Genomic DNA, 16173 nt, shown 5'->3' with positions numbered 1-16173 from the left:
GCCTTGCCAGGCTACTCCCAGGCCCCTCATAGGAGCCATCAAAGGCCTATTTCCACAAGCCTAGAGAAGCACAGGGACACAAGGGCAGGCAGGAACACAAATTAAGGAGTCCCAGGGAAGAGAGGGCCTCCCTTGTCCAGGGCCCTCTCAGGGCTGTCCTAGGAGAGTCTGTGCCCTGTGGTCCAGGCATGGAATGAGTGGCAGACTCAGTGTCTGAGCCCCACTGCTGGAAGGATCCACCCTGTATATGTGTGCTGTTCTCCCTAGTGGACCTTCATCCTGCTCAGCCAGAGAAGGGAGGGGGATGAGGCCATTGTGCCATCTGTGTTACTGTGAGTGCTCGGAGCTGTGTGTCCAGCCATGTATGTGCGTGGTGTATACATGTGTCTGCTGGGAGCACATCTCCAGTCTCCCTGCTGGTTGGACCTGAGGACACAGAGAGGCAGCAGCCTTGTCTATCTTGGACTTTTGGATTCAGTGCTATATATTTGCCTCAGGTCAAAATGCAAATAGGGAGTAAGAGGTGCTGGTCTAAAGACTTCTAAACTTGAATATGCTGTGCAGAAAATGGGAAAGATGATACCATTTGCAAGTACAGTGAATAGAATAATAATCAGCAAACATTATGTTTGGATGCCATTTTTCTTTTCTTTGAGCTGTAAGAGCTTATTAAAAACTTCCTGCCCCAGCTCCTCTATTTCACCTCTTCACACAAAATCACCATCCTTTCATTTTTGCCAACTTTATTTATACCGCTGTTTTTACTGACTCTCTGAAACAGTCTTTTCAAGAAACCCACCGCTTGTTCTTAAATGAAAATGATGTTGTTTTGAATTGGCTCCGTCCTACTTTGGAGCAGGACCCAACAAATAGACTATTTGTCAAATGGAGATACAGCTTGTTTAGGGTGATGCTGTCTGTCGTGGGAGCAGTTGCTGAAATTATGAATTCAGTGGAAAATGGTTAAATGTGGAAAGAAACAGAATTAAGGGAGCGAGAGAAAAAGAAGATGGAATTGCATTTTAGGCAGCTGTTTTGATTGTGAGTTATTGCCCAGCTTCATATTCTAGTATTGCTTGCAGACATTAGCTGGTTCAAGTCTCCTTTGCTTCCATATTAAAGCAGTAAGACGGGGCTCATACCTGAACAATTTTTCAGGTTAGAAGAATTGTGAATACGTGTATACATATTTGCCCACATATTTTTTTATATATGCATATATTTTATATAGATTGCCTCACCCTCATATTTTCCTTAAGTAACAGCTGTGCATTATTAATTGCTTAAAGTTTTCAAGTGAAATGAGCAGAAGATCAGTCTCCCGTACTGTTTCTTAACACTCTGTACCCCAGATGGAGGGCTTTTTGGTGTTATTTGGACTTCAAGAATCTGGGTGAATATAGCTAGTATTTACTGGCAATTTCACGTACTGTGAAAAAGGAATACAGGCTTGAATAAGCCTCTTGAAGTTAAATGTGTAAGGCCATGCAGATAAGGGAAGCAGTTTGTAAACTGCTTCTTTTGAGGCAGCATGCAGGTTCTTCTGATTCTTGCTCTGATACAATGTCCTTGACTTAACAGGAGCCTGGCCTGAACAAAGATAGGAAGGTGAAGTCCATCATGCATAAAAATGTGCTTGGCCACACACATTCATATTCTATTAGAAATTTTGCACAACTCAATCTGGTATCAATGTACGGTTATGTCTAAATTGAGTACTAACTGGCTCTCATTATTTTGTACAGCTACTGATAATTAATGGAGGTACAGACTTGCATATAGGCTTCTACATATAAGGGTAAATATTGTATGCATCTATCTATATAGTAAGTTACAACATCTGTTTTATTTAATTTGTATGAAGCCACTTCAAACACTTTGCTAGATTATGGATCCAATCAGTATAAAACTCTGACTCATTTCAGTTACATTAAAAATTAAATTGAAGCAGAATTTCCTGAAGTTACAGTAATTAAATATGCATTGTCAGCTTTCTTGTTGTGCTCCTTTCTTCCCACTTCAGTTTCTCTATCGTGAAATTCAGGAAGGTAGCTCTTGAAAAACTACAAAAAAGTATCACTTTGTTTTAATAAAAAATGTGACAGTATAACAAAATTGTTTGCTTGTTAGCTTGTATTAAATACAGTATGCTGTCAAAGTCTACCAATATTCAGGTTAGAACAGAACTTCAGTATCAACACATCATCAAATCTCCTTGGAATTACCTCTAGTATATGTAGATGGTGGGGGAAAGAGAATGCAAGAATGGAAAATGTGAATTTAATTACCGTTGCCATTCTATATTTATGTAAGCAAACCAAAACAAATGGGCAAGATTTGATAGCCATTGACTTTGTTTCACTTGTACAAGGCTAGTAATTGATGGCAGGCAGTGTATTGCGTTCAACTACTGCTGACTGAAATCATTTGACTTTTTGCCTCGATCTTTGGAGTTGGCAATGGGTCTTTGGTACTGCTTATACCTGAGGCAGTGGCTCTGATGTTTGCCAGTGTTAACAACTACTTAATGTGTCTCCTGCAGGACTGGTGGCCAGAGGGCTCTGCTAATTCAGGGGAATATTGGAATGAGCAAAGGAATGTCAGGAGCTTGCTTCTTTTGCAGATGTGGGTTAAAGATGACTCTGTGGCTCATGTTATCATAGGAAATAGGTTGCAGGTCTTCTTTAAGTATAATTTAATAAACTTTCGTGTCATAGGTCACAGAAATAAAAAAGGCCTTTATAATACTTGTATTATATGAAATTTCAGTAATATCAAATATGAAAATTAAAATAATTATTATAGTGAAGAGCAAAAAAAATTCTAGGTAAATGTAATATATAAATAGAGTAATATTTATTAACTTGCTTGTACAACTATGATAGAGTTGCTAAAATGCTAAGTTGTGGGAAAGATGTCTTCTTATAATAACAGAGTATTTCTAAAATGCAATGACAGCTCCAGTGAGAGAGGAGCAGAGTAAGGAAAAAAAGACGTGCAAGATCCAGAAGAAAGGGGTTTTTTTCTTTCCTCATTGTTTGAAATTATTTTAAATTTCTAGTCATTCCCTCACAGTGTTATTCAGTTCCAGACATATATTTGTTTTATCTTCCATTAGATAAAAAAGGGGCAAAGGGAGAACAAGAATGTTCCACCAAAATGAGAAAAAAATATGCCTTTCCTAGTAATTTTGTTTCTTGAACATAAAGGATCCAGAAGACTTAACAAAAGTGCTTTGTCAGCTTATCAAACAGAAGCTTAGTTTTTGAATGATGTCTTCCTAATGCATACAATGAAATTATTTTACAGTGCAGATTATTGATTAATATTACTCTGGAATGCTTAATCCTTTATCTTCATTACTTTGTTTTTACTAATTAGCAGTAATTAAGCAGTCTTTCAGGTAACAGAATGTGTATATTTCCCTAGGGGATTAATTATTAAATATTACTTTCTTTGCTTATTTTCTGTGAATTTTATTGTTGTTTAAAGCTTGTGAAATTTTATGTATTCTGCTAATCTGCCAAACTTGCAAATACACACATTTCTGCAGCAGTTCCCTAACTGCATGCTTATTTTCATATATGTTTGGCATATCTCACACTGTGATTTGTTGCATGTGCTTGCTCCCTTTGTCTGGGGCTGCTGCCTGTATTGTTTTGTGCTTCCAGATAGCGGTGGGTGTGCTCGCAAACGTGCTGCAATGTCTGTCACATTAACAGCTGTGAAGAGAGTTCAGAGTTCTCCAAACCTATTGGCCTCAGGTATAACCACTAACCAGCGAGAGACTACTTCTAAATGGCTTTTTTTATAGTGTTATGTATTCCTGCCATATTACTTTGAAAGGAGGAGAAGGGTAACCCTATTTTCTGTTCCTCTGACAGATCTATTACTTCTACAATGCTCTTTAAAAAATGGTCTTAATTTCTCTCTGTCAATGCTTAGTAGCCATTAATGAAAAAAAAAATAGGAAGACTGAGGAAAAATTAGTTATTTATAAATTAATTTTTCCCTTGATACATATTTTGGGTCTCACGTCACTTGTTTTTTATTCAAGATAATGTAGCATGAAAGAGATGTTTTGTTTATTACAAACTTTTTATATTGAAATTTGATTTTAAAGCATTTCTCTAAGGAAAAGAATCTGAATGTTGTTGTAAAATGATTTTCAGAAGCCAGATTAACTTTTAAAAAATCATTTATCAAGCATGTTTTCCTAAAAATATTCAAAACAATAAAAACACAGAATATTCAGTAGACAGGCAGAACTGCTTCTTATCAATACCCCTGTATGGTTTTGCAAAATTAATTTATTTCTAACACAAATTAGTATTGGATATTTCTTTTTCAGGGTCTGATTCTCAGTCTCCAGATTCAGGTAAATAAAACACTGTGTTATTTATGCATCAGTGCAATACCAGTTACAACAATCTTCTATTTATTTAATTTCATTACTCTATACTTCCTCATTCTTTAGGGAAAGCGCTGCTGAAACTGTAATCATAATTGCTAGTGGTTAAGACTTCAAATTCAGGTCTCATTTGAAAGCAGTTATTTCCTATAACACAGAATATGTTGTCAGGAAAATGAATTGTGTGGGAGAAAACAGACTGCTAATTTGCCACCTTTAGCTTTATCACTGTGACACCATTCAGTGGTACTTGCTATTTCCTTTTTAGTGTCTTACTCAGGATTGCAAGTTCTGCCCACCTCATTTAGCAGCCTGCTCACATAATGTGTTAATTTTCCCAGCTTCTTACAGTATTTTGTCTTCAGCATCTCCCTCTATGTTTGGGCGACGTCTTGAGGGCATTGCAGGTCTGAGAATAGAGAAAAAAACCTGGTTGGTTGGTTGGCTGGAAAACTGAGGTGTCATTTGGATTTGGCAATAAGATACGTTAGTGGAACAACTAATTGGGTATTGTGGTGAAATTTTGTGAAACTGCCATGACCAACTAAGTTTATATGAGCTGGGATATTTTTCAAAATCCAACACAGCTGTGAAGTTTAAGAACCTAATCTGTGAAAGTATTTCAGCCTGCTTTGTACAGGGGCTGAAGGACCAGTATCCCAAAAGTACTCCCAAGGTTAAAATCTATAGTCCTATGAAAGTTGTGGGGAGATCTCAAACTGCCATTACCAGCAGAATTTTCAGTGCTTGAATTTTCTAAATTTTAAAGACCAATATTTTGTAGAGTGGCAGCTTTTCTGTGTTCTTTTAACTTCCATGGTAATAACAGCAGCCGTGTCAGTTGTGTAGTAGCTAAAGTTTTCCACAGTTTGTTTAGTAGCTGAGTTGCTGTGTTGAGAGCAATATAGAAATCTGCTAATCACACACCAAAAAATGGTTTGATTCTTTTTTCTTTACAAAAGCTTGGAGATCTTACAATAATGGAAGTAGAGAGACACTGAATGGAGACGCTAGCAGTTCATCTCTTTCAGCAAAAGGTTTTAGGAGTGTGCGGCCAAATCTGCAGGATAAAAAATCACCAACTCAGGTAAAACTGAACAGACTGAGTTTCATGCTATGCCATTTGTGTGGGGGTTTTTCTGGGGGGACAGCAAATATAGATGGGATACCTCTATGGAACATTGTCCTGAAGTCTTCCAGATATGGGTCATTACAAACTGGTTTACTGCATAAATAAAGCATTCTCCACACAGGCTGTATGCCTCTAGGTTAATTACCAGAAATTGCTTTCAATGAGCAAGACAAACATCTAAATAAAAGTAGGTCATACACAAGTAAAAGCTTTCTAGGAGTATTCCCAGACTTCAAAGAGTATTTATTAATAGTTTACACTTGGAAAAATGCACCAGTCATCAAAATATCTGAGAATAAGGGTTTATTAATTATAAGGTAGAAAATGCTTCTGCCTGTTTTGCAGAACAGTGTAATTGGAGCATGCTTAAGTAAAAACCAGACTTGGAAACATATTTATCTGTCCAAAAAATATCAACTTACCAATTTTAATACTGTCTCTGTTACTACTTTAATTCAAAGGTTTAAGAGGCTCTGTGTGTTTTATATATGTATCTTACCTGTGAATAATAGCTTGCGATCTAATATCATGGAGTACTTACCTACCTGAACAATTTCACAGTAATAACTCTTATGCAGTGTAAGAATTATTTTTTAAAAGAAAATAGATGATTGTGGGCTCCCTTCTGATCCCTGTTTACTCTGAACAAATGGAACATCTGGCTTTCTAAACAGAAGCTGTACAGCACTGCACAGGAAAAGGTGGTGGGAATCTGACCATTTTATTGTCCATTGAATTGAACAATGTTGAGATGAAGGCTCTTAAGTTGCCAGTTCCTTTATTTAAAGATAAAAGTCAAACTGCGTTGTATCTCCTGCTAACATTTACTTTCTTTCTGTTTCTTCTTCAATGTTATTTTGCTGTGTGTGGATGCTTTTGGCAAATAAGGCACCTCTGCCACCCCCTAGAAAAGCAAGAGTAACTAATCACAAGAATGAAATTAATCTCCAGGCAGTAACAGCTGGTCCGGCTAAATACCATCCCACAGATACTGCCTATTACACTAATGAGAAGTCTGTTGAGGAGACAATGTCATTTCAAATATCTAACACAAGTGTGTCCTATGCACAAAAAATCATTAAACCACTGTCCTCAAACTCCAGTGCAGGCACAAACACAGTAGCTGGTATAAGTACTACTTTCCATCAAGGCCAGAGGCAACAGTCTCAAAAACGTAAGGTATCTACCCTGAAATTAACCCGGACACGTGACCCAGCAAGTAGCGTTCATTGTAATTCACAGCAACAGCCCGAGCCTGTTGAAGAACCAGTATTTCCACAAAGGCCTGTCTCACCTGCCTGTAACCCCATGCCTGAGATACACACAGCATCTCTTTCCATTCAGATAGCTTCCTCCCCTGACAATAAAGCAGAGCCTGAAATCCAAGAACATCCACCTAGTATTTCTCCAGACACTTCAAAGATGTCTTCACAGGATTTGGGACAAAAGTCTACAGTTCTTCCTTCTTCACAGGCTGCAGAATGCCATGTGGTATATTTAATTTTTCCATCTTTTATTTTAGATCTTCGTGAATCACTTAATAACCATCTGTTTAGTTATACTTACATTATCAAAGTTAGATCTTATGTTTTCTGGGTAAAACTACCTGTCACATGGATCCAAACAGAAATGAACAAAACCTGAAGTTTTTGGAAGATTATTTTTAAAAGATTAATTATCTAGCTGAGCTGGGTGGCAGGCTTTGTTCCTCTGTGAGTACTTTATGGAGGTCAAATGCACTACAGGAAATGAGTGCATTGTAGACAATGCATCTGCTTAAGTGGCTCTTCCTAGAGAGGGTCTCATTAGACCATTATGCTGCCATAGATGCTGGAAGGATCGAGTATGGATAGAAAAGGGTTAAGTTGATTGTGGGGTGGAGTTCTACAAGTGCAGCTCTGCCAGTTTGCTAGGCCCACAGAAAATAAATTGTGTCAGTGGGTGCTTTCTGCAAGGCTAGGTGCTGCCATGTGTCCTGTGCAGTTGTGCTCTTAAAAGAAAATGGGCTGATAAAATCTTTTTGTCAACGACCTCCATATGAAACATCACAGGGCACTGAACTTTTAAGTCCCTCTGTTTCCCCTTATGCCTACTGAGATGAAAAATCTTTGTTAGCTGTACTGACCTCATATAGGAGAAATAGGAGTATCAAGCACACAGCATAGGACCAGAGGAGTCTCAGCAGGGTTTATCACCATTCAGAAAGTCACTGAGTCAAATAAAATAAGCCTGGGACCAATAAAGCAGCAGTGAATACACACTAGTCAAAAGGAGAGCTCTGAATAAAATTTGTCATTTCTACTTTGCTTTACTTAGTCACGTTAAGATTTTGCTATATAAAAAGTTAATTATTCTAGTATATCTACTAATATACCAGCTTATCTATGTTGGAAAGCCTTTAGCTGGAGGTAGAGATTGCTATAGATTTAAGCATATGTGCCTCAAAGCTTTGTCTGAGTGCGGATCCCGTCATGGCATATTTGTGTTCATCTAGTTCTGCTGGAAGCAGTGAGGCTACTCTGAATTAAATATGGCACTATTTTGCAATCTGAAAAGTCCATTGACAGCCCTGTTCTCAACAGTAGTAACACATCTGCTTTCCCAGTCTGTTGTTCTTTCAGAGCATCACATTCAACCAGGTCTCTACTCTGGAAGCCTCAAGTATCTGCATTAGCAACAAGATAGTTTTAAAGTTGTAATGTATCTGTTTTCCCCTTCAAGTCCCAAGTAAAAATTTTGATCAGAACAAAGCTCTGTGAAAATATACGGCAGCAGTCTGCAATGCTCCTTTTGAATTGACTCCATTAAAAAGTGGGAGCACAGAAGGATTAATCACATTTGTCTTTTTCAAGACTAGACACAAAACTATCATTTTAAACCCTTCTTTTAGGCGGCATAAAATTAAGAACATTTTGAGAAAAACAAGTTGCTTTACCCTTTAGAAGAACCAGTCTGCTACTCAGTGATTTTTGTCAGGTAGAACAAGTCAGTTCAAGCAAGAGCCACAGTAAAGAAATCATGTCAGAAACAGTAAAGAAAGCAGAGCAACAGCTTTTTCTAGTAGATAGGAAGATTATAAAGGACAGGCTTGCAAGTCTTTTAAATATGGGCATCAGGGGATACTGACAGTAGAACAGGTGTAGGTGTGCAGGTGGGGTCAATGCAACTTCTGTGTCTGTGTTATCTCCTCACTTAAAATTAGTTTTTCAGCCTGTTAGAATATGATGCATTATAAATGCTCAGATAAATTAAATTATCTCTCAAACAGAAAGTAGTTGTATGACAGCTAACAAGGATTAGGGGAAATACTTTTTTATAAACAAGAGTAATTGCAAATATTCAAAGTCTAATCAGAAGGACTAAAAATTTATCTTCTACATACTTTTGTTTAGGATTTTAAAAGTCAAAACATATTTTACAGTTTCTTTTTAATTTAGAATGTAGTATGAGCTGAAAAAAATCAGAAAAGTAGCTGTGGCTTTTTTGGCAATTCTACACTTATTTTTCTGCCTTCTTGGTTTCATTGTGTGGGAGGAACTATCAGAAATTTGGCAACTGGGTTGCTTTGAATAAAACGATAAAAAATTCAGTTATCACAAAGATCATTAAGGAATGTAGCCAACTTTTCAAGCTGTATCCCTTTATTGCTCTCTTGTCTGCAAAATTCAGCTGACATCCTCCATGATGCTCAACTTTGGAATAAATTCTAATGAAGACATATATTTGGCATCACAGTTGAGTCATGGAGCCAGTAGGTTTTGCTGACTGTATTAAAATACCTATCTAAAACTAGAGTACAAATCAGCATGTGAGGTGTGTAAAATTTTGCATCAGGGGAGGTTCCAAAATGAGGACGCCGTGAGCTAAAGTTAGAAATAAAGGCTGAAGCTGTATGTGTAAAAATATTTATTTTCTGACTCAGATCTTGGTTTGAAACCTTGACAGTATTCTAACTAATGCCAAAAATTATGATTTCCTTTAGTGCTGTATATCATGGTATATCATATATATATATATTTCATGATATCAATTCACAATTTTTCCTCCCATAGAAAACTTTCAGTATACTATGCATGATAGTACTTTCATTTTTAAGATTGTTTTAGATTTGCAAGCTCTGCAGGACTTGGTACATGATTTAAAATACTTTTGTACTTGCAGATCATAGGTTTTATGTATCCTCAAGGGACGCTCTCAGAGTGTAAATTAGGCCTACCAGCAACGTTCAAAGCTGCCACAGAAACCTTCAAAAAACAAGTACACTCAGAAAGTTGCATTTCTCCTTCTGCATCTGGGTTTATGTATGTGGAGGAGAATGAGGCGAGATCAGCTAATCATCACTTCTTAAGAGATGGCAAATGAGAAATACTGTTCATCTGTGGATATCTGTGTGTAGTGAACATATACATTTCTGTTATGTTACAAAGTTTGGAAATATACAGTCAAAAGAGAGCTTATATGGTCCAAGTTAATGTATCTTGTGCTCCTATTTGCACTTCATTTCAGAGCTTATCTGTTGAAACTTTAGGAGCAAGCAGAAGTGTGGTATGACTCACTGAATGACATTTTATAAACACTCCTACTCAGAGAAAGGTTAAACCCCTTAAAAATATATATCAAAATAGAAGCATTCAAGTTACTCAATAATAGGGTTTTTTTACTTTATTAGAGTCTCAAGAGATGCTGCTGCTTTGTACCATAGTGCGGATACAGGAGAAATAAGCAAATCTGTTTTAACAGAGAAATTAGTGTTTGTTAGTATGAGATGATGTCCAAGTTTCTTACAAGAAGTTTTAAACTAATGAAGAATTCTGAGCTGCATCTTCAGAAATAATCACTTGATATTTTTATGTTTATTTTGTTTCTGGGTTCCTAAGTTGCCTGTTGTTCTAAATACTGCTCTCTGAAATTGAGGATGCAAAACATTTGTCCTGTTATTTGAATTCCTCAGATGAGTGAACACTTGTTTTAGTCCTGATGTCCCAGAGGAATAAAAACTACTATAGCAGTGTTTCTTTTCCTAGTCTTATAGCTGTAGAAAAATAGATCAAGGAAAATAAGCCTGGAATAAAAGAAATTCTGAATCACTTTTTTTAGTACGTTACTGTTTATTAGGTATTGACAATACATAGAGTGATATAGAAGATGGAGAAGACAAGTTTCAATATTGGGGACAGATGTGAAGCAAAGAAAATTGAGCACATAATTTTCATTTTAAGCTCTGCATCAGTATTCTGGTTTTAAACAAAGACTGAACTCCACCTCCATATAGTGAGTTTTGAATAAGAGGGCTAGGTATAAAAATGGGCATAGAAATAGAACTTGCAGTGTCAGTTTGGAGATTTGACATCACCTTTTAACAATTAAAAATAGAGGTATTTTTACCCATTTGTGCAAATGTATGGGTGTAATTTGATTGTTGACTACTAAACTCTGCTGTGTATTAACAAAATGGGTTTATTCACTTATCTCTGAGTCTCCTTATCTGTGTCTTGACTGTTGAAGCAAGGCCAGTACTTTGGTGTCATTAGTAATTTCATACCACTCCCCACGGATCTTGCATTAAAATGATAGATGACTGGTTTTGAAACCCATATTAGGGTCACCTGTCTACTTCATGTGAATTGGGTAGCAACTGTGTTCTCCAGGCCTAACATTTTACTATTTGAAGGAAGGGAAGCATTGCTAAGGACCATCAGAAAGCTGCACTTGAGGCCTTCAATTCACTTCAAGACTGATGGCATTAATCTATTTCTCAAGTGTCGCTTCACAACCCAAGATAGTTACATAGTCTAACTAGTTTTTCATCAATCTCATTAAATCCTTGTCTGGCATTTAATCTGCGTGACTGCTGCTAGCATTTCTTGTGCTATATCAATAACAAACCTAATCTGAAGCTTGCTGAATGGAACCAGTATTAAACGTTTTCTGAAATGCATTTACCTTGTCCTTCTCATATTTTTTCACTGTGATATATATGAGATTTCATTCACAGTGAAAAATATGGATTAGTAGTAGCCAGTTATATCTGTTTACAATTTACCAAGACTGCATATTTTTTAAATGGTGTAAATCAGTTTTCAAAAACAATGCTGTTTTAAATTACAATTTAAGCCAATTTTTTCCCAGAGTAATGGTTATACCTACAACAGAATTCTATAACCAGGCAGAGTAGAAGTTTCACTCTACAGAGCTGAGAAGCTTCATGTTGGGAATTAGTACCTAGAATTTCTGCATTCCTTCTACCCATATTGTAAGAATAATAACTTTATATTATTTTTAAGAATTTGGCTTGATGAAATCAGCTATTATTTGCCAAACACAGTGAATTAAATTCTTTAAAAACTCAATTTCACTAGCTCTCTGGATGCACCCTGAATATCTGTTCTTGTGTTGTCCATCCCTTCTTTTCTCAAGCATGCAAGAAATCTTCTCAGTTCAAAGCCAGAAGGTTTACTAGATTTCTCAACTCTTCAAAAATTCCTGTTATTTTAACAATATGAGATGAATTCACGTATTTTGGCTCAGTCATATATAACTTTTCTTCTGGGAATGCTGAGAGGATATCCTGTCTCAGGAACTTCAAAGCTTCTTATTGGCTCTGACTCATAATTGCACCGTGATCTCCTGGTTTGTGTATTTTGCTGGAGATCTTGAATTATTACATAGATGATGAAATTCATCATGAATATGATTCTACCTTCCCTTTAGGTACCTGTGAAGTGAAATTACTGTCTCTTATATGTGTATGTAAATGCATACATCTTAAACTCCTGATATATTATGCTGTCTAGCCATCTTAATTTTTCATTAAATTAATTTTACTAGTATTCCATTGTTCTTTTGATGTTTCCATTGGCAAGTTAGATCTCTCTAAAAATTCTATGCCCTTTTATAGTCTATACACTCAATTATTCATATTTTTGATTAAGAATTAATCTGTTCAGATTTCCTCTATGAAAAGATTAAGTTTGAGGGGGTTTGTTCAATTGTAGATTTGAAATATTACTGTGAATAAGATTTGGATTTTAAGCTGTTTGACTAAGTTGCTTCACTGTTTTAACTGCTGATTTTAACAACAGCTTTTGGCTATTTTTGTGTACCCTAGAGGTCCACTAATGCCAAAGATTTCTTTTGAATCAATTGGAACAAGTGATGGATATCTGTTCACATACTTAAGATTCTTTTCTGAAATGCTTATTCATAGGAATGGTCCCACTGACCTCATCAAGGTTATTTGTGTAAATTCTAGTTGATCTCAGCAAGAATTATGCAACTGGACCCCCAGTGACCTCTCATAAGTAGCATAATCTGGGTCGTGTTCCAAGTCTTCCATAAGGGCTTTAGAAGATATTTTCAGATTTTGGATTAAAATACCAAAATGGCATTTTAATCTGATGGTTTGAAACATTTTTTGAATGATTAAAGACATCTGCCTAGTCTAAGCATAGGAAATAACTATATTACTGGTAACAATGTGATATCTATGACTAAATGTTGCTTTTCAAGTAGTAATTACCACACATGGTATCTTATTGTCCTCTATTTTACATAAATTTAAATTCCCAAACACTCTTTCGCAGCAGCTATTCCAGACTTCCTCAGCCCTATCAAAAGTGAAACCATTAGTGCTGAAGTAGGCAGTATTTTGACATAATTCAGGAATTGATTGAAAGCTTGTAGTTAATAGGCAGTATAGAAGGATTTGTGCAGCTGTTTAACAAATATTAGATGCCAACATGCTTTTCATGTATCTTTAATTCAAAAAAGAGTTGCAGATGCAAAAAGCCGGTTGCAGGACTAGTTTAAACTCAGTGCCCTGTGGCTCATTTGAAATAACAGAAGAGAAAACTCACACATTGTGTGGCAGCTCTCAGAAGCACTCATGAGGCTGTTCCCTTACACTTTTAAGGAACTATGCTGAATCCAAACACTAGCATGTTTTGTTCCAGTATGAAGTCATCCCTGTCCTTCTGCTCCCAGTCTTCGTTGTTTCTCAGATTTATACCAGTTACCCTAACAATCCTTGTATCCTCTAATGTTGAAAAGGCTCCTATGCATACACCTTATAGAGTAGGTTGACAGGGTGCTTCCAGGGTGCTTGGAAATTCTAAAATCATCCAAATATTTTTATTAGAGAGGCAGTGGAGAAGATGTATTCAGTCACAAGAGGCAAAAAATTCCACCACCAATTGCTTTCAGATCATAGGAACATTTATTAGTAGTGTTTCTTTTAGCTTGCAGCCCTGCTTATCTTTATATTATGGTTAATTTCAAAATAATACCTGTCTTAGACAAAAAAAAAACAAAGCAGAGTAACATTTATGGAAATCAGACTTCCAGATACATTTTTCGTTTTGAAAACAAAATGGACATGACATTCTCGAGCCTCATATTTATGTGAAGTATAAAATAGTGTGAACCTTCTCTATACACAATGGAGATCATTAATATTTGCAGTACATTATGATTATTCATACTCAGCACACTATGGTTTCTGGCATTGCTTCCGCTATTATTTTATGCATTCATTTCTTTTATGTTTTCCTAGTCTAATATAGAGCGTGGTTGATTTATTTCCTAATCCATGTGAATGTGAACTTCCTCGGGTGGCTGAAAGACTTACGCTTTTGTAATTCTCCTACACCCAGCAAGAGCCAAAGGGAAAAGGTTTTTATTCATTTAGTAATCTGTTTCTTTTCTTATTTTTTTTTCCTCGAATCTCAGCTTGGAAACCAGAAAGTAACTGCCCCTGTGATGGAGGTAAATGCTTCACAGACACACAGACAAACAGCAACAGAAGCTTCTCCACTGCCTCTTCCTTCTCCCGTGGTACCAGTTAACAGAGCCTCTTTCTCACCAGACAGTAGCACCCATCTAGTACCATATTCTTTGCCAACGCTTGATGATTTTTTGCCTTCACATTTTTATAAAACCCCAGCCCTTTCACAATTTTCGTATAAATGCCCATACCTAGCTTCTGAAAGTATTATCCACAGGAATGAAACAGCCTCTGTAAGCACAGATTCTGCCATGAGTGAGTGCTCCTCCCGCACAGTGAGTGAGTCCTCCACAGCCATTCTAGATGAGCTGCAGACTTGTAGCTATGATACTACTGACTGCTCTGAAACACCTTCCCCAACCTTGAGCCAGATGTCTGCTGTGTCAGATGGCACCACCTTAACCAACACTGCTGCCACTTCTCATGTAATTATGCTTCCTTTTTTCTTCATCCATTTTGTTCAAACAGGTTGTCAAAGGGGAACAGAATTTGAACTTGTCTGTTATCCTGTTACACATACAAGTATTTTGTTAGTAGTTTTCCATGTATGCAGTCTGACAGTGTTTTGCAACAGTTGTTTAAAAAAAATCATTGGCATATCAGATTTGGTAGTAGGAAATGATATTAAGTTGTCACACACTTGTGTGGTCAGCTAAGGTGTATCAAACACATTGCTTAAAGTAAAAGAAGATAAGTTCAATAAATATCTGTTCCAAATGCATCAAAAGCAAGCAAGTACAGTTTGAAGAGATTTATTTAAAATACTGTTAGCAATATACTGCCTTGTATATTTGTATATGTTTGTAGCCTTTGGGCTACCACCATTTTTGGTTTATACTGAGATACAGATATCAGTAATGTAATTTGTAAATTCATAGTAAATGTTGGCAACATTTAATGCAGTTTTTTCCCCAGCTGTGACCACCGATTGCATGAAACTGATTTTCTCTCCTCTAACTAACCTTTTACTCTCCTAAGCACAGTTTCTTATAGGACTGAACTTCATAAATAGTCTTGTATTACCCAGTTGTCCTCTTCTCTTTGTTAAGTCAAGGAAAACAAACAGTATGCAGTTAGACACTTCATGTACATTCCCTTTTCTGTATCTCAGTACACTCTTATATGTGTAGAAAGAAGATATGGAATTTGGGTCAAATCCAGATCACTTCTGATTTCTTTTGAGATTATCCACATGATTAAAATGAGTCAGAACAAAGCCTTCATTTAAATTGAGCAATTTGTTGCTGAATTGCAAAACAGAGAGATGTTCTGAATCCAAAGTTTTATTGGGTCACACCAGTGTTCAAACTTTGTACAAATGCTTCAGCATACTGTAATTTTCAAGTCTGAAAAGAACAAACAGTGCATATATTTTTAAAGCTTCATATATATTTTACAAAAAGTATTTTGAGCCCAACCTTTCACGTAGTCACCTGGAAAGTCAATGATCTGTTTTCAGTGCTCTGGATGCTGCTAAAAAAGTAATATTAATAGGAGGCATGTAAAAGCTGTAATTCCCAACTCTTGTAATACAGCTCTGAAACCATTTTATTTTTTTTAGAATCAGTACTATGAATCTGCATACAACCCAGTAGTTGTAACCAGAGATACCATTATTAGTACAGTCTGGTCAGACACGGTCACTGCATGACCATTTACGAGCTATGGGAAGCATGGAACATTTATATTTTCTTCTAGCCTACTTCTAAAATAGCTACCTCTATTTGTTTTCTTTGAGCACCATTTTTTGCAAGCTAAAGCAAACGCTTGGTCCTTTTTTCCTTTTTTGTGTAGTCTCCCTGTAGAAGGCTATGTAATAGTCAGATCTGCCCCCCACTTTCTCTTGTA

At 36.5% G+C, this 16173-nt stretch overlaps 1 protein-coding gene across 40 annotated transcripts in view; it reads left to right on the top strand.

The window, feature by feature from the left end:
* The window catches only part of SORBS2 (sorbin and SH3 domain containing 2), a 217500-nt gene that overhangs the window by 139457 nt on the left and 61870 nt on the right, over positions 1-16173 (top strand). For 19 of the 40 annotated variants that reach the window (XM_017820308.1, XM_017820381.1, XM_017820228.1 and 16 more), the window contains 4 exons: positions 3672-3764; positions 4331-4378; positions 5374-5498; positions 14271-14306. The exons of 1 other annotated variant lie outside the window; for it this stretch is intronic. In XM_017820308.1, coding sequence (XP_017675797.1) covers positions 3672-3764; positions 4331-4378; positions 5374-5498; positions 14271-14306 — 302 coding nt within the window. Of the gene's footprint in view, positions 1-1745; positions 1827-3671; positions 3765-4330; positions 4379-5373; positions 5499-6431; positions 7035-14270; positions 14307-14342; positions 14751-16173 lie in introns of those variants that run through there. 20 more of the 40 variants (XM_017821451.1, XM_017821283.1, XM_017821196.1 and 17 more) reach the window with 10 other exon arrangements.

The sequence above is a fragment of the Lepidothrix coronata genome, unplaced genomic scaffold, assembly GCF_001604755.1.
Source record: "Lepidothrix coronata isolate B3197 unplaced genomic scaffold, Lepidothrix_coronata-1.0 Scaffold0, whole genome shotgun sequence".
Taxonomy (NCBI): Eukaryota; Metazoa; Chordata; class Aves; order Passeriformes; family Pipridae; genus Lepidothrix; species Lepidothrix coronata.
Note: the sequence above shows the minus strand (reverse complement) of the source record. Positions and strands in the feature narration are given on the sequence as shown.